At 51.2% G+C, this 22,353-nt stretch overlaps 2 protein-coding genes across 8 annotated transcripts; both read right to left on the reverse strand.

Annotated features, from left to right (window-relative positions):
* Window positions 1-829: 829 nt before the first annotated feature.
* LOC136486738 (disease resistance protein RPM1-like) lies at window positions 830-22,353 on the reverse strand. 7 transcript variants are annotated; one of them, XM_066483711.1, is made up of 3 exons: window positions 22,093-22,353; window positions 21,660-21,742; window positions 830-3,837 (listed from the first exon to the last, which is right to left on the reverse strand). In XM_066483711.1, the coding sequence occupies exon 3, from the start codon at window positions 3,833-3,835 to the stop codon at window positions 1,115-1,117; it is 2,721 nt and encodes a 906-aa protein (XP_066339808.1). In that variant the 5' UTR covers window positions 3,836-3,837; window positions 21,660-21,742; window positions 22,093-22,353; the 3' UTR covers window positions 830-1,114. The 7 variants fall into 7 exon arrangements, with proteins under 7 accessions (XP_066339808.1, XP_066339809.1, XP_066339810.1 ...); XM_066483712.1 differs by having other exon boundaries at window positions 830-3,840; XM_066483713.1 differs by lacking the exon at window positions 22,093-22,353 and adding an exon at window positions 21,887-22,063.
* On the reverse strand, window positions 12,730-13,491 carry LOC136488844 (uncharacterized). Its single transcript, XM_066485645.1, has 2 exons — window positions 13,183-13,491; window positions 12,730-13,140 (listed from the first exon to the last, which is right to left on the reverse strand). The coding sequence occupies exons 1-2, from the start codon at window positions 13,489-13,491 to the stop codon at window positions 12,730-12,732; spliced, it is 720 nt and encodes a 239-aa protein (XP_066341742.1).

Raw genomic sequence — 22,353 nt, forward strand, 5'->3', positions numbered from 1 at the left:
TCTTTTCTTCTAAAGAAAATGACATGCAATCTCCTATGTTGTTTGAGGGGAAAAAAAGAACTCAAGTAACAATTGTATTATGCTGCGAACTAGACTAGCTCACTTAGTTGGGTTCCATGTGTTGGTTATGTAACTCTGAATTTTTCCTGAATGCAGTTATAGTTAACTAGACTAGCTCACTTAGTTGGGCCGTCTCCGTGGAACCTGTCTGCAGCATCCCCTCCTCCCGTTTGGGATGGCTTCCTGCGCATTCGGCGCAGCGCCGGCGGCGGCCGTGGCGAGCCCCCTGTCCGCCTCTACCCGTCAGCGGTGCGGCTAACCTTCGAAGACCTGCGCCACTCCGAAAATCAGGTTGGTAACTTTGCCGAGCTTCAGAGGATGTGGCCGTTTGTTTCCAGTGCAGTTCCCATTGTATTTGCCAGTGTGCTGATATCGATTTATCATAGGGGTTCGCCTGCTGTTCCTCATGTTGCATCCAATCAGTTTTCCCCTTGTTGGTAGATAACTTTTTAACATTCAATAAGAACCATTTGTTATACATGACATTTGGAGTCGACGTTTGGAGTCCTATAGTTTCGCGTCCTATAATTGCAATTTTCTCCTAAACCTGATACAATTATCCAAAAATCAATTTGCATTTCGTCGCCTCACCTGTAAACCGAGCATTTCTTTTTTGCGTTTTCTCATTGGATTCTTGTGGAGTTAGGCTCGACTGTAAGCTGATTTTATGGCACCCTCCGTGCTGTATTTCAGATAACTGTTTGTACAAAGGACTTTTATGGCGCTATCTTGCAGTGTTTCTGAATTATTGGACCCGGAAGAGATTGAATCTAGTCACAAGATAAATAATTTATTACATTATGCAATTCAGCACACAAGGTCCAGGTTCTTGCATGGGAATCAAACTACAAACCGAAAACCACACTACAACTTCAAAACAATGACAAATTTAAGGGTTTATTGGAGCATTGCAAATCTAGAACATATTATAGATGCAGGTTAACTGACAATGCCAACAACCAATGGTTTATTGAGGGCTTAACAATTTGCGTAGTAGTTACAAGTAGATACGCCATGAATTAATGCCCGCGCATATGGAACCTAAGTCCCACTTCTAGATGCGGAGCTCTGGAACATACTGCATCTTCTGCTGCATTCCGTTCATATTCCACTGAGCTTTGAAGCCCTGGTGCAGATCCAACAGCCATAGCTTCTTCAGAGAGCGAAGGGATTCGATGCCATGGGGGACCTTGTCAAGTTTTGGAAGTGTCACAACATATAAACCTTCAATCTGTGGAAGGGCACGATCGCTGATCTTCAGCTCGCTGACATCAGGCATGCACTTCAAGACAAGCGTTTTCAGCTGTGGGAAGCACCCCTCATAAAGAACTAGGGTGTTTGCACTATGCACTCTGTTAAGGCTAAGATAGGTTAGGTTCGGCACATATGGAGCAAGCAACTTGAATGGGTCGTCCTTAAGTCCACACCAGCTTATAGCTAGATACTTCAGATTTCTGCCATGGTCAAGAAATATCGGGCACTCTAATGTCTTGTCTGCCCAACACCCTCTGATTATCAACCTGTGGAGTTTATCAGATTCTGGCTTGAGAGCTTGCAGGCAAAGTTCCTCGTTCTCATCACTTGCAGAGAGTAGCAAGCTAGAAAGAAGTGGCATCATGGAAAGTGCAGCAAAAAGATTTGCACAGTCAACAGCATGTATTTTGTCAATCCACACACTCTGTAGTTTTGTAAGTTTCGCTAGCTGTTCAGCCAAGTCCTTGCTCGCTTCCACGGTCTCAAGAGTTTGCAGATCCTCCAAATTGGATAGCTGTTTTGGTGCTTGCATTCCGATGAAATACCGGAACTTTGACTGCTCCTCATCATCATATCTATCAGCTAGAAGGTGCCGCAGCTTCTTGACCCTGACAATCCCTCGTGGCAACTTCTCTATTTTTGTTTGCTTGATGTCCAGGGTGAGGAGGTTTGAGAGCTTCCCGATAGACTCTGGAAGTGACTTGACCCTTGTGCGGCGCAGACCGATGTAGCGCAGATTAAACAGATTTCCTATGGATGCTGGCACTTCAGTTATTTCAGAATCTTGCAGCTCAAGAACAGTAATATAGTGGGATTCAGATAAAATTGGTGATAACAACTGAGAAGGTGATGCAATTATTCCAAGTGCCACTAGGGTTCGAAGACGTGGGAATTTTGCTTTTACTGCATTTGTGTCTTTCCATCCACATGACGACAGGCGACGAACATCCTTGTCCATGTAGGACATGCTTGAAAAATCAATGGCGGAACCATACTTTTCCTCTTTGGCAATAGAAAGCACCAGGTCTCGCACAAGGTCATGCATCTTGCAGGTACTAACCCTGCCTAGCTCATCATTCTCCACAACTTCCAGCATATTTCTTTGAATCAATTCTCTGAGATATCTGTCAGCCACCTCCTCTGCTGTGCTTTGTTCTTTTGGAAATGCAAAACCTTCTGCAACCCACAGCCGCACAAGGCTTTCCCGTGAAAATTCGTGATCCTCTGGGAACAGACCACAATACAAGAAGCAATTCCTCAGTTCTCCAGGTGTGTCATGGTAGCTCAGATTTAGAATTGCACGAAGATGATCATTATTTGCCAGCTCACCACGAAGTTGGTTGTATGTCTCGTTCCAGACGTATTCTGTTGCTGGCAGTGAAGACAACATACCACCTATGGATACAATTGCAAGTGGCAGGCCTTGACATCTATCCACTATAGCATTAGCCAGCTTTTCAAGGTTCTGAGGGCACTTGCATTCCATGCGGTTATAGAAAACCTTTCTGCAGAAAAGATTAAATGCATCTTTGTGTTCCAATGGTTTGAGTTTGAGTCGATGTCTTGGTTCAGCAAGTGTAGCCACATGCTCCTGTCGTGTTGTGATTATAACTCTACTTGCTTGGAGATTCTGGAATACACCCATTATCTGAGTGTATGCTTCTCGATTCCAGACATCATCTAATACAAGCAAACAATTTCCACCTGATAACCTTTCTTTTATTTTTACTTCCAAGTCATGGGTATCCAAATCCATTAGCTGTGAATGCTCTTGGTCCCCAATCTTCTTAAGCATTTTTCTCAGCAAATCAACCAAACCATAGGTCTGAGACACAACAATCCAAGCATGAGTGGTGAAGTTGACCTTCGCCCGCTCATACACATTTGCGACCAGGGTGGTTTTTCCCAGTCCACCCATACCAAACACTGTAATCACTGTGCTACCTTGCTTGTCAGAGTCAGAGTCCAGCCATTCAGTCACCTTTCTCCTGTTGTCTTCAATCCCCACAATATCATCTTGTACAACTTCCTGGAAACTGCTATGTGGTTGTTTTCTTTCAATGTCAGCAAGTGGATTAGGAATAAGGTGAGGCAGCTGCAGCCACCGATCTCGCCGCTTCACAACATTTTCGATTTTCTTCTCTATCTGGATAATCTCGTCAGCAATCTCACTGAAAACTGTGACATAATAAGCTTTGGAGAAGAACTTCTTCATGGTATTTTCTTCCTTCAATTTAAGAGCATGATATGAATATTTATCCATTACATCCTCAACACGGTGGGCCAAATCCCGCACCTCTCCAATCCAGTCTTTAACGAGCTCATTGCTATGACCTGGTGTACTAAATTGCTTTACAACAGTACTCATCATCTTAAATTCTTTCCCTATTTCCTCAACTTTCTCTGGTAATTCCTTCAGATTTTTAACTTTGTCTGATAGCTTGGCTATCACAGCCTTTGTGGTTTCCTCTGTTAATGTGGCACCAATCTTTGAAACAACATGGAGTAAGGCCTCCGCCATTTCTGCTGAGCAGCATAAACGTAGATCATGTTACATATTGCAATAAGAATTGAAAGAAATTGGCAGAAACTAAGCACAGTTGCATGATCTGAAATTTATGCCATGTAATTATCATTAAGAAGACTAAAGCAAAATGGAAGGACAAGAAAAATATGCTTAGGAGTATATCTATATATTTAGTTTGATTTTCGACGGATGCGAAGGGTAAGGAAGCTAGTCGAATCAACTAGGATTCGTTTAGGCAGTTGGAATATAGGGTCGCTTACAGGTAAGTTAAGAGAATTAGTTGATACCGCGACTAGGAGGCGTGTAAATATATTATGCGTTCAAGAGACTAAATAGAAGGGTCCGAAGGCGAAGGAGGTGGATAATACAGGTTTCAAGCTTTGGTATACAGGGACAGTTGCGAATAGAAATGGAGTAGGAGTTTTGATTGATAAGAGCCTCAAGAATAGTGTGGTGATAGTGAGAAGGCAAGGAGATAGGATTATCTTAGTCAAGCTTGTCATTGGTGATATGGTCTTGAACGTAATTAGTGCGTATGCCCCTCAAGTAGGCCTCGACGAGAGTGCTAAGCTTTTTATAGGAGGAGATCTTAATGGGCATGTAGATACTACAAGCGCAGGTTTCGAGGCAGTTCATGAAGGTTTTGGGTATGGTAGTAGGAATCAGGAGGGGGAGGAAGTTCTAGACTTCGCGGTAGCTTTTGACCTGATGATAGCCAACACTTTCTTTAGAAAGAGAGAATCTCATCTAGTGACCTTTAGTAGCGGACAACACTATAGCCAGATTGACTTTGTCCTCACAAGAAGAAAGGACAAACGAGCATGCTTGGGTTGCAAGGTGATACTAGGGGAGTGTGTTGTTTCTCAACATAAGCTTTTGGTGGCAGACTTTCATTTTCAGGTGCGTGCCCGTAGGGATAAACAAGCTAAGATTGAAAGAATAAAGTGATGGAAACTGAAAGGGGAGACGTCAGAGGTATTCAGGGAAAGGGTTATCAAAGAGGGCTCTTGGAAGGAAGAAGAGGACATAAACAACATGTGGGAGAAGATGGCAACCAACATTCGGAAGGTGGCCTCAGAAGTGTGTGGAGTAACCAAAGGAAGTGGAGGCGAGGCTAAAGATACTTGGTGGTGGAACGAGGAAGTCCAAAGGGCTATTAAGGAGAAGAAAGAGTGTTATAGACGCTTGTATCATGACAGGAGTGTAGACAACATAGAGAAGTACAAAGTGACAAAGAAAACTGCAAAGCGAGCTATAAGTGTGGCAAAGGGTAGAGCGTACGAGGATCTTTACCAACGTTTGAGTACGAAGGAAGGAGAGAACGACATTTATAGGATGGCTAGGGTTCGTGAGAGAAAGACAAGGGACTTCAACCAAGTTAAGTGCATTAAGGATGAAAGGGAGCATCTCTTGGTGAAGGAGGATGAGATCCGACGTCGATGGCAAGAGTATTTTGATAAATTGTTCAATGGTGAGAATACGGACACAACCTTTAGTTGGATGACTCTTTTGATGACACCAATAGGCGCTTTGTGCGAAGAATCCAAGAATCTAAGGTCAAAGAGGCATTGAAAAGGATGAAAGGAGGTAAGGCGATGGGACCGAATGGTATCCCAATCGAGGTGTGGAGATGCCTCGGGGACATAGCTATAGTATGGCTAACCAAGCTGTTCAACAATATTTTTCGATCGAACAAGATGCCTGATGAGTGGAGGAGAAGTATATTGGTACCGATCTACAAGAATAAAGGGGATATTCAAAGTTGTACTAATTACCGGGGAATTAAGTTGATGAGTCATACTATGAAGCTATGTGAGAGAGTTATCGAGCATCGCTTGAGAGCAATAACGCGGGTCTCTATGAACCAATTTGGTTTCATGCCCGGAAGGTCAACCATGGAAGCCATTTTCTTAATAAGACAAGTTATGGAGCGATATAGGGAGAAGAAGAAGGACCTACACATGGTTTTTATTGACTTGAAGAAGGCTTATGATAAAATACCAAGGAATATTATGTGGTGGGCTTCGGACAAACATAAAGTCCCAACGAAGTACGTCGGGCTCATTAAGGACATGTACAACAATGTTCTGACTAGAGTTCGAACAAGTGATGGAGACACGGATGACTTCCCGATTAGGATAGGACTACATCAAGGGTCAGCTTTGAGCCCTTATTTATTTGCCTTAGTGATGGATGAGGTCACAAGGGACATATAAGGGGACATCCCTTGGTGTATGCTTTTCGCGGACGATGTAGTGCTAGTTGATGAAAGCCGAACATGAGTGAATCAGAAACTGGAGTTATGACGGGAGACTTTGGAGTCCAAAGGTTTTAGACTCAGTAGAACTAAAACTGAGTATATGAGATGTGACTTCGGCACTACTATTCAGGAGGAGGAAGATGTTAGTTTGGAAGATCAAGTAGTGCCTAGGAAGGATACCTTTCGATATTTAAGATCAATGCTACAGAGAGACGGGGATATTGATGAAGATGTTAGCCATAGAATCAAAGCAGGGTGGATGAAGTGGCGGCAAGCATCTGGTGTCCTATGTGACAAAAGGGTACCACAGAAGCTAAAAGGCAAGTTTTATAGGACTGCGATTAGACCTGCTATGTTGTATGGTGCAGAATGTTGGCCTACGAAAAGACGACATGTTCAACAGATAAGTGTCGCGGAAATGCGTATGTTGCGTTGGATTTGCGGTCATACAAGAAGGGATCAAGTTCGGAACGATGATATACGTGATAGATTAGGGGTAGCACCAATTCAAGAAAAGCTTGTCCAACACCGGTTAAGATGGTTTGGACATGTCCAACGGAGACCTCCAGAGGCACCGGTACGTAGTGGAATCCTAAGCCAGGATAGTAACGTGAAGAGAGACAGAAGAAGACCGAAGTTGACTTGGGTAGAGGCAATAAAATGAGACTTGAAATGATGCAATATACCCAAAGACTTAGCCTTAGATAGGAGTGCTTGGAAGACAGCTATTCACGTGCCTGAACCTTGATTGCTTCTGCTGGGTTTCAACTCTAGCTTACCCCAACTTGTTTGGGACTTAAAGGTTTTGTTGTTGTTGTTGTTGTTGTTGTTGTTGTTGTTGTTGTTGTTGTGATTCAAATTTGTTTCCTGACTTCTGATTTGGAATTCAATATTTATAATTAGGTGTAGAAATCTGGCCCATTAGCGCATACAGAATTATGATGCAGTTAATTAAAACATTTTGTTAAGTTTATGTATGGAAGCAAGTGTCAAATAAACCTCACAGTATTAATAAACAATTATCCTTTTGTAAAGTACCTTCTGCTATTTTTAATTGATTCATCAGTGTATTGTGCCTCTTAATATCATTGAAGGTAAGCAATTTTCATGAGCCAAATATTTCAACCTTTGTCTGCTTCATTGCTTTGATAGTGTGTCATGTGGGGCACACTGTGGCATATCATCTTGGTAGCCATGGATGCTAACAAAGTGCAGCAGTGGTGAACTGATTGATACCACGTTTAATCTGAGCACTATGAGGCTTTCTTGGTCTCTGATGAAACATGGTGTCTATCCAAAGAGACACCCCTTGGTAATCTTGCTTAACAAGTAGTCATTGGACAGTTGATTTTATATTACTGATTGGGTTAGGATCTTCTTTGCTAATGTTTGGATCCACGAGATTGAGAGTTCATTTAGTTCATGTTCAGTGGGGATTCATACAGGTTGATCCTGCAGGAGATTGCCATTGCTCTGGGGGTTCCTCTACTGACAGAGACTCATTGTTACCCTAGTGCCTATGCACCTCATCGTGCTTTGGGAGGCGATATAGTTCCTCTAGCTGAGACAATTTCTGTGTTGTTCAAGTAGTTGTTTAATGCTAATTCTTTGAGGACTCCAACAGAGTTGACACTAGTAGAAGCTGCCCTTCTTGTGTTCAAGAAATCTTTGCTTCCTAGAGCAGTCTATGACGCTATGGTGAGGTCGTTACAGTTGTTCAGCAGTGGTTGCTATCATTGGTAATGGGGTATATTCAGTTTGACATTGTGGACATGCTTCATTCTGACTGGGAGGAGGGGATAGCTGATGGGTTGGGTCGTCACATCACCTTATTTGTTTTATTTTGGCTCAATGCATTGGCTTCCCACTGCGCATGGAGACCTTAGAGGCCAAGCCCCAGTGGCTACTGACAAACACCGTGGAGGCCGTGCCCTGAGAGCTCTAGGCAGAGGAGTTAGCTTAGGCCGACGTGGAGGATCTTGCTTTGAGAGCGGCTGAGGCTAGTGCTAGTCTTGCTGGGCTATATGGATCACTTGCCAGTGATGACAGTGACGAGGATGATGAGTACTATGTTAGGTGTTACCTTCGTCACCACCTCTGTATCCAAGGCCAGCCCATGATGATGAGGCTAGGGGATCTGGTGTTGCTAGAGAGGATACTTTGTTGCCGATCACCACCAGCCAGTCGATTACTACTCCAGCTGTTCCATATTCTTTTGTTGAGATACAACGACAGATGCTTGAGATGCAGGCCTAGCTTACAGCTTATACAGATGCACCAAGAGCAGGCTGCAGGCTGACCCGGTTTGAGGCTCAGCAGCTATGAGCTTAGAGGCATAAGGAGGCTCTGACATCATTGATTCGAGGACAAAATCCCTTCTTGAGCAGATGAAATGAGGGAGGAGCAGACAGGACTTGCCCCTCCGCAGCTAAGTTCTCCAGTTTCATATCCACTAGTTGTTCAGCCATCACCGATGGTTGAACCTAGTCAGAGAGCTTTCTTTCAGCAGCAGAGATTTTAGCAGGTGCTACCAGTGTCAGTGTTTTCTTAGGGGATGCTAGTTTCTTCAGGATTGCAGACTCCTCGGCCTCCCTCCCGTTTGGTGCACTCCCTTTCTATCGGGTAGTCTACAATTTGAGTCAATTGGTCATCTTCAGCGACTCAGAGGATTATTGGTTCTGTTCCTATGAACGAGTTGTTGTAGACTCCTCCGTCTCATGGTACTACAGCTGTTACATCTTTAGAGACCGTGAGTCAGGCTATGGATACAAGCTGGTACCTCTACTGCTCCAGACATGTTAGTATCTCTACAAAGGCTACCACTGTCACCACAGAGAGTGCGAGAGACTATGACAGAGACACACACCGCAGAGAATGCATTCAGAGTCAGAGTACATCTGTTGGCACTCCTATCGACAAGGCTCTTGATCAGCTACACTGTTAGAACCAAAACACAGGTTTGGGGCTGAATTTCAGATTTCATTAGCCCTACCACAACTATGGCAGGTTAGGGATACATATAAGATAGCTTGTTTGAGCCTTAAGAAAGCTACAGCATATTCGAGATGTTAAAGTAGATACTAGGGATAAAGATAAGGGCTGACATAGCCACCAACTACTCTAGATAATTATTCTAAATAGATAAGAACAAGACTTATAGCTGTCATTCTCCCCCTAAGTCTTGTGTGGTGCCTTTTGGGAATTTGAACCATCCCAATCCTGGCGCGAAGCTCCTGGAACTTGACCTGCCCAAGGGACTTGGTGAGAAGGTCGGCGAGCTGATCCTGGGTGTTGATGTAGCCAGCCTTGATGCTCCCCTCATCCAAGCAGCTCCTAATGAAGTGATACTTGATTTGGATATGCTTGCTGCGCTCATGGAAGACGGGGTTCTTCGCCAAGGCCAAGGCGGACTTGCTGTCCACTCTGAGCTCCACTGCTTGTGCGTCTCTGCCCAGGAGATCGCCTAGCAGCCGAGCCAACCAGAGAGCTTGAGTCGAAGCGGTTGTGGCAGCGATGTACCGCCTTGCAACTGGACAGAGCCACCACTTGCTACTTGACCGACTGCCAGCTGATTAGACACTTACCGAGGATGAATAGCGTCCCACTGGTGCTCTTGCTTGTGTCGATGTCGCCGGCGAGGTCGCTGTCGTTGTACCCAATGAAGTGCTCCGCACCGGGACACCTCGGGGTAGTGCAAGCCATAGTCGGAAGTGCCTGCGACGTAGCGGAGGATCCTCTTGATGGCCTGCTCGTGCTCCGTCGTCGGTCGCTGCATGAACCGACTGACGTAGCCAACGGCGAACGTCAGGTTCGGCCGTGTCTGGACGAGGTAGCGAAGGCTGCCCACAATGCGCCGGTACCGCGTGGCGTCGACCTCCTTCGCCATGCTATCGCGACTCAGCTTCAGCCTCTCCTCCATGGGAGTGTGTACTGGGTTGCAGCCGGTGAGCCCGCCCAACTCGACGATGCGCTTGGCATAGACGGTCTGGCGAAGGGAGATGCCAGAGCTGTCCTGGTGGACCTCGATCCCCAGGTAGAAGGAGAGAAGGCCCAATTCGCCCATCTGGAAGGTCGCCTTCATCTCCTCCTTGAATGACTCCACCTCGGCCTCCTTGGTGCCGGTGATCGCCAAATCGTCGACGTAGACGCCTACCAACAGGGCATTGCCTCCCTTGCCCCGCCGATAGACTGCAGCCTCATGAGAACTTTGCTGGAACCCCATTTGCTTGAGAGTGGAGTCTAGCTTGGCGTTCCAAGCTCGGGGTGCCTGCCGCAAGCCGTAGAGGGCCTTGCGTAGGCGAAGAACCTTGCTCTCCTTGCCGGGGATGACGAATCCCAGTGGCTGGTGGACGTAGACCTCCTCCTTCAGGTCACCGTTGACGAAGGTGGACTTGACGTCCATCGGTGCACACGCCAACCCTCCTGGGCCGCCAGTGCGAGGAGGAGACGGACAGACTCCATCCGCGCAACGGGCGCGAAGGCGTCGTCGAAGTCGACTCTCTCCTGCTGGACGAACCCACGCGCCACCAGACGCGCCTTGTGCTTGATCACCGCCCCGGCCTCATCCTTCTTGAGCTTGTAGACCCACTTAAGGGTGATGGCGCGGTGGCTGGCAGGAAGATCCGCTAGCTCCCACGTTCAGTTCCGCTCGACCGCATACATCGCCTGCTGCATTGCGGCGCGCCATGCCATGTCTCCCTCCGCCTCAACGAAGGAGCGGGGCTCACCGTCCTCGTGTGCCAGGTGTAGCTCAGCCTTGAAGTCGTGCACCGCCAGTCTAGGGACGGGCTGATCACCGAAGATGTTGTCCAAGGTGCGGTAGCGCAGAGGCTCGTCGTCGTGGTAGGCATCGACACAATCATCGTCGTCGGACAACGGAGTGGCAAACTCCACCGTGCGCTGCTCGTCACGGACCGAAGTTGTTGGTGCTGATCTCGGAGGTTTGGGCGTCGATGCAGAAGATTGAGGAGCCAGTGTAGGAGAGCGGGGCGTAGCCGGTGGTACAGGTGGTCGAGGACTTGCCGAAGCTGATGGCAAGCCATGTGCTGAGGTAGACGAGCTCGGTGAAGATGAGCTGCTAGCTCCCCCGGCTCCCTCGAAGTGGACGTAGTCGACGACGAAGTCTCTGAGAGTCAAAGTCGAGTCGTCGTCCACCGCCTTGTCCCAGGCCCAGCCTCGCTCTTCGTCGAACACGACGTCCCGGGAGATGCGGACGTGCTGTGTCGCAGGGTCGAGGATGCGGTAGGCCTTGACGCCCTCCGCGTAGCCGATGAAGACCCCTGGCGTGCTCCGGTTGTCGAGCTGGCCAACGTGGTTGAGCTTTTTGGCGAAGGCGAGACAGCCGAAGACACAGAGGTGGCTCACCACCGGCTTATGCCTGTGTCAGGCCTCGTACGACGTTTTGCTGTCAAGGGCCTTGGTGGGCGAGCGGTTTAGGAGATGGACGGCAGTCATCACCGCCTCCCCCCAGTAGATTGCCGACATCCCTCTCTGCTTGAGGAGGGCGTGGGCGGTGGTCACCATCGTCTAGTTGCGGCGCTCAACGATGCCGTTCTGCTGCGGGGTGTATGGCGCGGAGAAGTGGCGCTGGATCCTCTCGTCGACGCAGCACACCACGAACTCAGCCGCTGTGAACTCGCCGCCGTTGTGAGTGCGTAGCACTCGAAGCTTGCGGCCGCATTCCTTCTCCGCAGCAGCTTGATGGCGTCCGCAGCTACCGCCTTGGTGTCGAGTAGGACCACCCATATGTAGCGAGACACGTCGTCGATGAGGAGCAGGAAGAAGCACTGGCCTCCAGGTGTGGCCGGTGTCACGGGGCTGCAGAGGTCACCGTGCATGAGCTCTAGCTTCTCCTTGGCGCGGAAGCTCGCCTGACGGGGAAAGGGGAGCCGCCGCTGCTTGGTGAGGACGCAGGTGTCGCAGAACTGCTCCACGTCCTCGACTCGTGGCATGCCCTACACCATCTCCTTGTTGCCGAGCTGCTTCAGGGCCTCGAAGTTGAGGTGCAAAAGCACTCGTGCCACCTCCAGGAGTCGTCATCGCGGCAGGCTGCAAGACACACGGGCTGCGCCACCTGAACATGGAGGACGTAAAGGCAGTTGGGGCCTCTGTTCACCTTGACGAGAAGGCGACGATGGCGATCACAGATACGCAAGACCCCATGCTCGATCCCCACGCGCGAGCCGTTCTCATCCAGCTGTCCCAGGCTGATGATGGAGTTCCTCAGCGCGGGGATGTAGTAGACACCGGTGAGCAGTCGGTGCTCGCTGGTCTTGGCGGTGAAGATGACAGAGCCGACGCCCTTGATCTGCACGGTGGAGGCGTCCTCGAACTTGACAGGGCCTAGAACGTCAGAGTCGAGCTCGGAGAAGAACTCTCACCGCCCGGTCATGTGGTGGGTGGCGCCGGTGTTGAGGTACCACCCGTCGATCTTGTCGCCTCCAAACCCATTACCGAGCAAGACGTGAGCCCACGGCTCGTCAAGGTGGAGGAGCGCGGCAGTAGCCGGGGCGGGAGAGGAGTGCGGCTCGATGCTCTCGCGTATGAAGAACAGAGCCGGCTCATCACCCTCCTGTGCTTGCGCGACGTGTGCCTGACCGCCGCGCTTCGCCTGCCGGCAGTCCTTGGCCTAGTGGCCGGACCTCCCACAGTTGTTGCAGGTGTCGTCGCGGGTAGCCTTGCGCTCGCCGTTGGCGCCACCAGGAGCACCACCACGCGCCTTGTCCCGCTTGCGTGGCCAACGCTTGCGGCTGCTCGACGAACCCAAGGCCTCCCCCTTCTTCCTCTCCCGCTGGCGAGCGAGCCACTGCTCCTCGGTGAAGAGAAGCTTGCCACCAATGGTGACCGGCTCTGACAGAGGTAGCTGCTCGCGGTTGTCGACGGCCTTGAGGCGACCCGTCACCTCCTCGATCGATAGCTCGGAGAAGTCCAGCAACATCTCGATCATGATGGCGACCTGCGAGTACTTCTTGGGGACAACACGGAGGAACTTTGCGACAGCTCTCTCCTCGTCGATGTCGTTGTCGCCGTACCGCGCCAACTATTGCATCAGGGTGTTCAGGCGAAGAGCAAAGTCATCGACGTCCTCACCCGGCTTGAAAGCCAGGTTCTCCAACTCCTGATGCAGCTTCTGAAGCGTGGACCTACAGGTGCGGTCGCTACCGATGCGTGCCGCGGCGATGGTGTCCCGGGCGTCCTTGGCGGTCCGCTTGTTCACGAGGGAGGAGTGCATCTCTGTCGGAACAGCAGCAAGAAGCGCCTCCAGTGCCCGCCGATCCTCGTCGAAGTTGACGTCGACGTCGCCGTACCGTACCGCATCCCACATGCGCCGCGCCTGCATCTTCACCTTCATCACCATGGACCACTCGGCGCAGTTGGTCTTGGTGAGCATGGGCCATTAGCCGCCGGCGTCCTTGACGATGGTCTGCACGATGGGAGGTGAGCCGAGCCGGCCACGGCGACCACGGTGCCGGTCCGGGGAAAGGGAGGCGCGCCGCCTATGAGGGCTCCGCGCGCCAGCGTCCCGTCCGCCCAGGTCCCGCACCTCGGTCGAAGTCGCGGCGTCGTCCGTCGAAGCGGCCCGCATCGGTCGTCGAAGCCATCGCGGTCGCCGGCCTCACGTCCACCGCGTCCGCCTAGGCCACCCGCATCGGGCTAGGCCCGCTCGGCGTCCGCTCCATGGCGCAGAGCCGCAGCAACCACCGCTCCTACATCCGACGTGCCCACCCGGGCGCCGTAGTCCTCCTGCTCGCCCGCGTCTCCCTCCGCACGAAGCATAGCCGCTGCTGCTGCAGCCTCCGACACCTCTACTGTTGCCTGGTGGGTGGCTTCAACCGCTCGCGCCGCAGCAAGCTCCGCCTTGGCGATGCGAGCGGCCCGCTCCGCTGCTGCAGCACGCTCGGCCGCTGCCTCCTCGCGCCTGGCTACTGCAGCCGCTGCAGCACGTATGCTATTGGTGGTGGAACGGTTGGAGGAAGAGGATGAGGAGTGGAGAGACATGGCGATGGATTGGGATGGGGTAAGGGTAGAACCCAGATGAACTTAGGCTCTAGATACCAATTGTTAGAACCAAAACACAGGTTTGGGGCTGAATTTCAGATTTCATTAGCCCTACCACAACTATGGCAGGTTGGGGATACATATAGGATAACTTGCTTGAGCCTTAAGAAAGCTACAGCATATTCTAGAGATGCTAAAGTAGATGCTAGGGATAAAGATAAGGGCTGACACAGCCACCAACTACTCTAGATAATTATTCTAAGTAAATAAGGACAAGACTTATAGCTGTCATACACAAGGATGACGAGACCGATGCCTCGTTGTTCGTCGTGACCCTCAGTGTAGCTTCTTGGTGTCTCAACTTTTTGGGTGCTTAAATACCAAAAAGGGGAGAGTGTGTGACTTAGTGGGACAGAATGGGTATCTAGGGTTTTAGTTCTTCCTTGCATGCTGCTTGTGTAATGTACTCTTTGTACATTTTGTGAAGAACCAAACTTTAGTTTAGGGGTTATCTAGACATAGGCAAAACTTGGAGGGAGTAACTTGAACTTTTTTCTTTTTGTATTTTATAGTTTTTTTCATAAGTCACTTAGGTGTTTGATTTGAGAAACCACTGCATAGATAGGGTGGTATATTTTATGTTCATCTAATGAATTTTGGTTACATTATATTGTGAGGGGATAAGGTAGTGATGGATCCACTGATTTTATTTCACAAATCAAACAAAATGTAAAGAGTAACGAGTGTGAAAATGAACTATCACATTTCTGAAACCAAATACCAACTTATTGTGTTACAACTTGCAAGTGTGTTTCCCATATGTGTCAATCACACTGGCTCTTCAGGCTGTTTGTTAGGATGGAGCCCCTTTGTTTTTTAAGAATGTAGTACTCCCAAGGGCTGTAAAAGGATTAGTATGCTTTTGTGATATACTTACATATGGGTCTGTCGTGGACTCCTTCATAGGTTGCCACTATACGCGCAGGATGAGGAGGGCCACGGCCAGCAGTGGCTAAGGCACCATATTTAGGAAATAAGGAATAATTAGGGAATAACTAGGGAGGATTTTTAGGATCTCAACTAGAGTTTGTTAGACAGTGCACCTGGACTATAAAGGTTGCACTTAGGAATGTAATCAAGGGGGTATCAAAGGAAATAGAACCTCCCTGGAGCGGGTGCGTTCTCCCTTCGACGGTGTCCACGGGCGTTTTAGCCGTGGCCGATCACCAGCGAGGCACCGCAGCGCCACTATAGGCGCAGGATGAGGAGGGCCACGGCCAGCAGTGGCTAAGGCACCATATCTAGGAAATAAGGAATAATTAGGGAATAACTAGGGAGGATTTTTAGGATCTCAACTAGAGTTTGTTAGACAGTGCACCTGTACTATAAAGGTTGCACTTAGGAATGTAATCAAGGGGGTATCGAAGGAAATAGAACCTCCCTGGAGCAGGTGGGTTCTCCCTTTGACGGTGTCCACGGGCGTTTCGGCCGTGGCCGCCGCCGACGAACCCTCCGCGCAATTGCCCTAGTATCCCTTGCGTTCCAACTCTCAATCCCAGCTACTCCTCCGTTCTCCCCTGCGCACTCATCGGCGGCAACACAGTAACAATTTGGGCCGATCACCAGCGAGGCACCACAGATACATGACAATGATGCGGTTAGTTACCTCAGATTGACCGTCCGTCTGAGGATGGAAGGCCTAGCTGCTCCTCCGTTCTCCCCTGCGCACTCCTCGGCGGCAACGCCGTAACAATTTGGTATCAGAGACCCTTTCCAGTGCATCGACACCAATGTCCGGCACCGTGCCTGATCCTGCGGCCATGGACGCAAAGCTCGATCGGATTTTGGGTCAACTTACCACCATCAACAACCGCCTGAACTCCCACGCCTCCCGCCTCGCTCGTGTGGAGACTGGCAAACCCGACTCCGGAAAGGGCGCTAGCGGGGAAGACGAATACGGTGCCGACGACGCCACCTATCATGACGACGTGGACGCCGACGCGCCCGACCTCGAGTGTGAGCGCGCCTGGGCCACCTTCCGTGAGCGCGCCCTCCGCGAGCGGGAGCGGTTTGACCATGGCTTCGACTCGCGTGCCTTGCATCGGGACTTCTACAGCTGGGGCGAACGGGGCTGTGACGGTCGCGGCTACGACGACCGCAGGCGCGGCTATGACGACTACCGTGGGAGCGACTACGAGGACCGCGGCTACGAGGACCGCACGGGCCACAGGTTTGATGGTGCTGGCCGCGAGTACGGGCGCATCTTCCGTGACCACGACCGCGACTTCGCCTACGGTGGTGGCCAGGCCCTCGATCGACCACGCGAGCCACACAGACCACCCAAGATCCCCTTTCCAAACTTCGATGGCGAGTCTGATCCACTGACTTGGCTCAACAAGTGCGACAATTTCTTCTATGGCCATCGTGTTTCAGAAGATGAGAAGGTGTGGATGGCATCCCTGTACCTCGATGGTACCGCGACTGACTGGTACTACCAGATGCAACGTGACTTTGGTATGGTCTCATGGCCACGGTTCATTGACTTCGTCAACCTCCGCTTTGGGCCGCCGATCCGCACCAACTCCATCGCTGAGATCAAGGCCTTGGTCCGCACAAGCACCGTGGAGGACTATTCGCGGCGCTTCCTGGCCCTGCTCTCGTGCTATGACAACCTCGCCACGTGGACGGTGATCGACCTCTACACGGGCGGGTTGGGGCAGCCATTGGCCCACGACGTCGAGATGTAGTACCCTGCCAATCTTCAGAAGGCCATGAGCCTCGCGCGGGCGTTCGAGCAGCGCCAGGCGGAGGCCTCTGTTGTCAACAGCTCTGCGGCGCCTAAAAGCTTGGGTCGCCGTGCCATTACATTGGCCGCCCCGGCTACGTCTGGCGCCACAGTGTCGGAAGGGCCGCGGCCGCGCTTTCGTCGCCTCACACCGGCAGAGATGCAGGAGAAATGCCAGAATGGACAATGCTATTTTTGCCTAGAACCGTACAGCAAGGAGCGCAAGTGCGCCGCCAAGGGCGTCTTCCTCATGGACTTGGTGGACAGCGAGGATGACCCCCTCAGCGAGATCAGTGACGTGGAGATATCTCTCCACGCGCTCACCGGCCTCAACTCCGCTGACTCCATGTTGCTGTAGGTCACGGTGGGTGGTGTCTAGCTACGAGCGTTGGTGGACACTGGTTCCACGCACACATTCATCCACTCTACGCTGGCACAACGCCTAGGGCTTACCATCACCCCACGCGTCGGCCTCAACGTCATGGTGGCCAATGGCGACCGGGTGCGTAGCCTGGGCGTTTGTCTCACTACACCAGTTACCATTGGTGGCGAGGCCTTCTCCATCAACTGCTTCGCGCTCGACTTGGGCGGCTTCGACTTGGTCCTTGGCGTCCAGTGGCTCCGGATGCTGGGGCCGATCGTTTGGGATTTCAGCGCCCTAGCGATGTCATTCTGGTACAACGGCCACTCTCACCACTGGACCGGCGTGAACAGCAGGGGATTGGCGGCTCGCGCTATCACCGATTCCCGTGCTGTGTTGGAGGAGCTCCTACAGTCATACGGCGACATCTTTGAGGAGCCCCGTGGTTTACAACCACCACGCCGCCACGACCATAGGATCCATCTCCTGCCGAACTCTCCACCGGAGGCGGTGCGCCCGTATCGGTACCCACAGCTCCTCAAAGACGAAATCGAACAGCAGTGCGAGGACATGCTCGGCCAAGGGATCATCCGGGAGTCAACTTCACCATTTTCCTCCCCGGTGCTCCTGGTCCGCAAGCAGGACGACAGTTGGCACTTCTGCGTCGACTACCGCGCTCTCAACGACGCCACCATCAAGGACAAGTTCCTGATCCCAGTGGTGGACGAACTCCTAGACGAGCTGAGGGGTGCCCGCTTCTTCACCAAGATTGATTTGCGCAGTGGGTACCATTAGGTGCGCATGCACCCGGATGATGTCGCCAAGACCGCCTTCCGGACGCACCAAGGGCACTTCGAGTTCCTCGTCTTGCCCTTCGGCCTCACCAACGCACCGGCGACTTTTCAGGCGCTCATGAACGATGTGCTGAAGCCGTTCATCCGTCGCTTTGTTTTGTTTTTTTTTATGATATCCTAGTCTATAGCCCCTCGTGGGCTGAACATTTACAGCATGTCAAAGCGGTGTTGCAGCCCATGTGCGATCATCGTCTCTTCGCCAAACAATCCAAGTGCTACTTCGGCGAACCGTCCGTGGCCTACCTCGGCCACATCATCTCTGCCGAGGGAGTCACCATGGATGCTGAGAAGGTCGCAGCAGTGGAAGCTTGGCCGCGCCCGCGTACTGCACATGCCATGCGAGGGTTCCTCGGCCTCACTGGGTATTACCGGAAATTCATCGCTGGGTACAGCGGCGTGGCAGCACCTCTCACTGCCCTCCTCAAGCGAGAGGCATTCACTTGGTCGGCCGACGCGGAAGCTGCCTTCGTCGCTCTCAAGGCGGCGCTAGTCACCGCGCCTTTGCTTCAGCTGCCGAACTTCACCAAGCGTTTCATCGTCGACTGCGATGCGTCCGACGCTGGGTTTGGCACTGTGCTGCACCAAGGCGACGGCGCCATCGCCTTCTTCAGCCGGCCGGTCGCTCCTCACCATGCCAAGCTCCCAGCATATGAACGTGAGCTGATTGGGCTGGTCAAGGTTGTCCGTCATTGGCGACCTTACCTCTGGGGTCGTGCGTTCACCATCCGAATCGACCACTGGAGTCTCAAGTTCCTCCTCGACCAGCGCCTGACGACCATCCTGCAGCACACGTGGGTCTCCAAGCTGTTCGGCTATGACCTCACAGTTGAGTACCGCGCCGGCAAGTTCAACACCGTCGCCGACGCGCTGTCTCACCGTGATGCGGAGGCTGCAGTCTTGGCCCTGTCCGGGCCCCTCTTCGCCGACTATGACAACCTGCGTGCTGAGCTACACGAGGATGCAGCGGCTCAGGAGCTGTACCGTCAGCTTGCTGCGGGCACGGCTCCTGCAGGGTGGCAGCTTGTTGACGGCCTGCTGCTCTACAACAGTCGTGTCTTCATCCTGGAGGGCTCCAGCTTGTGGCCACAGCTGCTCCGTGATGCTCATGAGGCCGGTCATGAGGGTGCCTAGAAGACTCTTCACCGGCTGCGAGCTTCGTTCTACAACAGCCGCCTCCACCGCCTTGTTCGGGACTTTGTACGCGGCTGTGCTGCCTGTCAGCGGAACAAGACGGAACATCTCCACCCGGCAGGCCTTCTTCAGCCCTTGCCTGTGCCAACCCATGTCTGGAGTGACATCACCATGGATTTTGTGGAGGGATTTCCGCGAGTCGGCGAGAAGTCAGTCATCTTGACCGTCGTCGACCGCTTCTCCAAGATGGCTCATTTTGTGGCCTTGAGCCACCCCTACTCCGCACAATCCGTGGCCCGGGCGTTCTTCGATAACATCGTCCGGCTCCATGGCTTTCCGTGTTCGATTGTCAGTGATCGTGACACGGTCTTCACCACTTCTGGGAAGAATTGTTCAAGCTGGCTGGGGTGAAGCTCTTGCGCTGCTCGGCCTTCCATCCTCAGACGGATGGTCAATCTGAGGTAACTAACCGCATCATTGTCATGTATCTGCGGTGCCTCGCTAGTGATCGGCCCCGTTCGTGGCTGCAGTGGCTTCCTTGGGCAGAATTTTGCTTCAACACTTCATACCAATCTGCCCTTCGGACTACACCGTTTGAGGTCGTCTATGGCAGACCGCCTCTGGCGCTGATGTCTTACACGCCAGGTGCGGTCCATGTGGCTGCTATTGATCGCCAGCTCCGCGACCGTGATATCTTCCTGGCTGAGATTCGTGAGCGTCTCATCTTGGCTCAGGACACCATGAGGGAGCACCAGAACCAGAAACGTCGCCATGTGGAGTTTGTTGTTGGTGAATGGGTGCTGCTACGCTTGCAGCAGCGCACAGCGGTGGGCATCACGGCTGCCTCCCCCTCCAAGCTTGGGCCATGCTACTTTGGCCCTTATCAAGTCATCGAGCGGCTTGGCACGGTCGCTTATCGTCTGCAACTCCCTCCAAAGGCGCGCATACATGATGTCTTTCACGTCGCCTTGCTGAAGAAGTATGAATCCGCCTGCTTCAATCATGCCGTTACTGGCCATTCTTCGTGGTCTTGTGGTGCCTACTCCTTCTCGGGTGGTTCGAGCTCTTCTGAACCGAGGTCGCTGGGAGCTGTTGGTGCAGTGGGCAGGATGTTCCCCTGCTGATGCCACTTGGAAGCCGATCGCTGATTTCAAGGAGCGCTACCCGGCGTTTCAGCTCGCGGACGAGCTGTTTGTTGGGGAGGAGGGAAATGTTGTGGACTCCTTCATAGGTCGCCACTATAGGCGCAGGATGAGGAGGGCCACGGCCAGCAGTGGCTAAGGCACCATATTTAGGAAATAAGGAATAATTAGGGAATAACTAGGGAGGATTTTTAGGATCTCAACTAGAGTTTGTTAGACAGTGCACCTGGACTATAAAGGTTGCACTTAGGAATGTAATCAAGGGGGTATCGAAGGAAATAGAACCTCCCTGGAGCGGGTGGGTTCTCCCTTCGACAGTGTCCACGGGCGTTTCAGCCGTGGCCGCCGCCGCCGAACCCTCCGCGCAATTTCCCCGGTATCCCTTGCGTTCCAACTCTCAATCCCAGCTGCTCCTCCGTTCTCCCCTGCGCACTCCTCGGCGGCAACGCCGTAACAGGGTCATGTTCATGCAGACTGGCCCTTGGGGCTGTTCCTTAGGTCAGAGCCCCTTTGTAATAAGAGGTTAGTATTCCTAATGGTTCAAGTGGCAGCGAGAGCTGCACTTGTAATAATGGTGGACTGATTCCTCTTCTTGAAGAGGATAAAGCTAAAACTTTCTTCCATTGTCTAAAAAATGATAGGTGTGCTTTTGTGATATATTTACACTGTATACTTAATGACATGACCAACTGGAAATACATTCGAGTCCAGAAGTTCTGACATACTGTTTGTCACCAAAGATGCAATCTGATTCCTTGAATAGATTTTGATAGATCTTTTTTAGGCACTATGTTTTGAAAAATAAGTGCAAAAATGATGTATGATTTTGTTCGGAGCTCTGTTTCTCAATGTCATAGGGCTTGTAATTCAGTAGCTCATACATTAGCAGCAATTGGTCTAAATTGTAATAATGGACCTGTTCTCTGGCAGGACCATTTACCTGAATACGTTGCTGTTCATGTTCTAGTGTCCAGTGAGTTGGCTGGACAAAGTGATTAATGGATATTTGACTTACGAAAAAAAGATGCAAACTGATGCTTTGGTGAGGTATATTTGTAATCTAATGAGCTATCGGTTTGGTGTTTTTTTCCAAGATCTAGGAGTGTTGGCTCATGCCTATTTGCAGATTTGCTATGTCTGCCTACAAGTAGGGGGATAAAATCTCGAATTCTGATATGTGAGAAAAAAAAATCGCTTGATTAAATTTGATAAACATGGCAATTCGTTATATCTCCTAGCAAAGAGAAGGGTATCAATGAAGATGGAAACATTTGGGCCTGATGATACCTGCTGGCCGCTAGGGATCGGAGCTTGAGAGGTGCTCAACAACAGAAGCCTGACACTGGAAGTCCAACAGTCTGATCTGAACTCTGCAAAAAAAGCTAGATGTGACTGGTGTTAAGATGTAGAAGCAAATTCAGCGACTTATAATGTTCAGAGCACTAGCAGTATGCTGTAATCCTACATCCTGCATGGATAAAATGCAGCTGAACCGAAACTGCACAACGATTTACCGTCCAAAGAAAGAACTACGTATGCAGAATAATAGGAAGGAGCATTTGGTGGGTCTCAGCCTCAAGTTCAGAGAAAAATGAAGGGGTTCAACTGGCAACGCATGGCTGTCGATGTTCAAATCTGAGACAAGTCTTAGAAGGAAAAACTCGGAGAAGCTAACCACTGGAAGATTATGCTTCAAGACAGCAGCAGGTGAGAGTCTAACCTCGACAGCAATTGGGGTTGGGGTCTTGGGGAGCCGGCCGGTTGCCTCTGGTGAACTAGTTCACCGCAAAGCAGCAGCAAGCCAGCAAGCCGTTTGGTGTTTTGATACTTTGATGAGCTGCTTACAGCTGAGGCTGCAAATTGCAATGGAGGTCGGCAGGTCGCTGGGGAGATCTAGGCGACCTGGACTTGGACAGAGCTCCAGTGATGCAAGCAAGGACAAGGAGGCAAACTATAGAAGACTTGAAGCCCTCTTGTTTTC

Source organism: Miscanthus floridulus, chromosome 10, assembly GCF_019320115.1.
Source record: "Miscanthus floridulus cultivar M001 chromosome 10, ASM1932011v1, whole genome shotgun sequence".
NCBI classification, from domain to species: Eukaryota; Viridiplantae; Streptophyta; class Magnoliopsida; order Poales; family Poaceae; genus Miscanthus; species Miscanthus floridulus.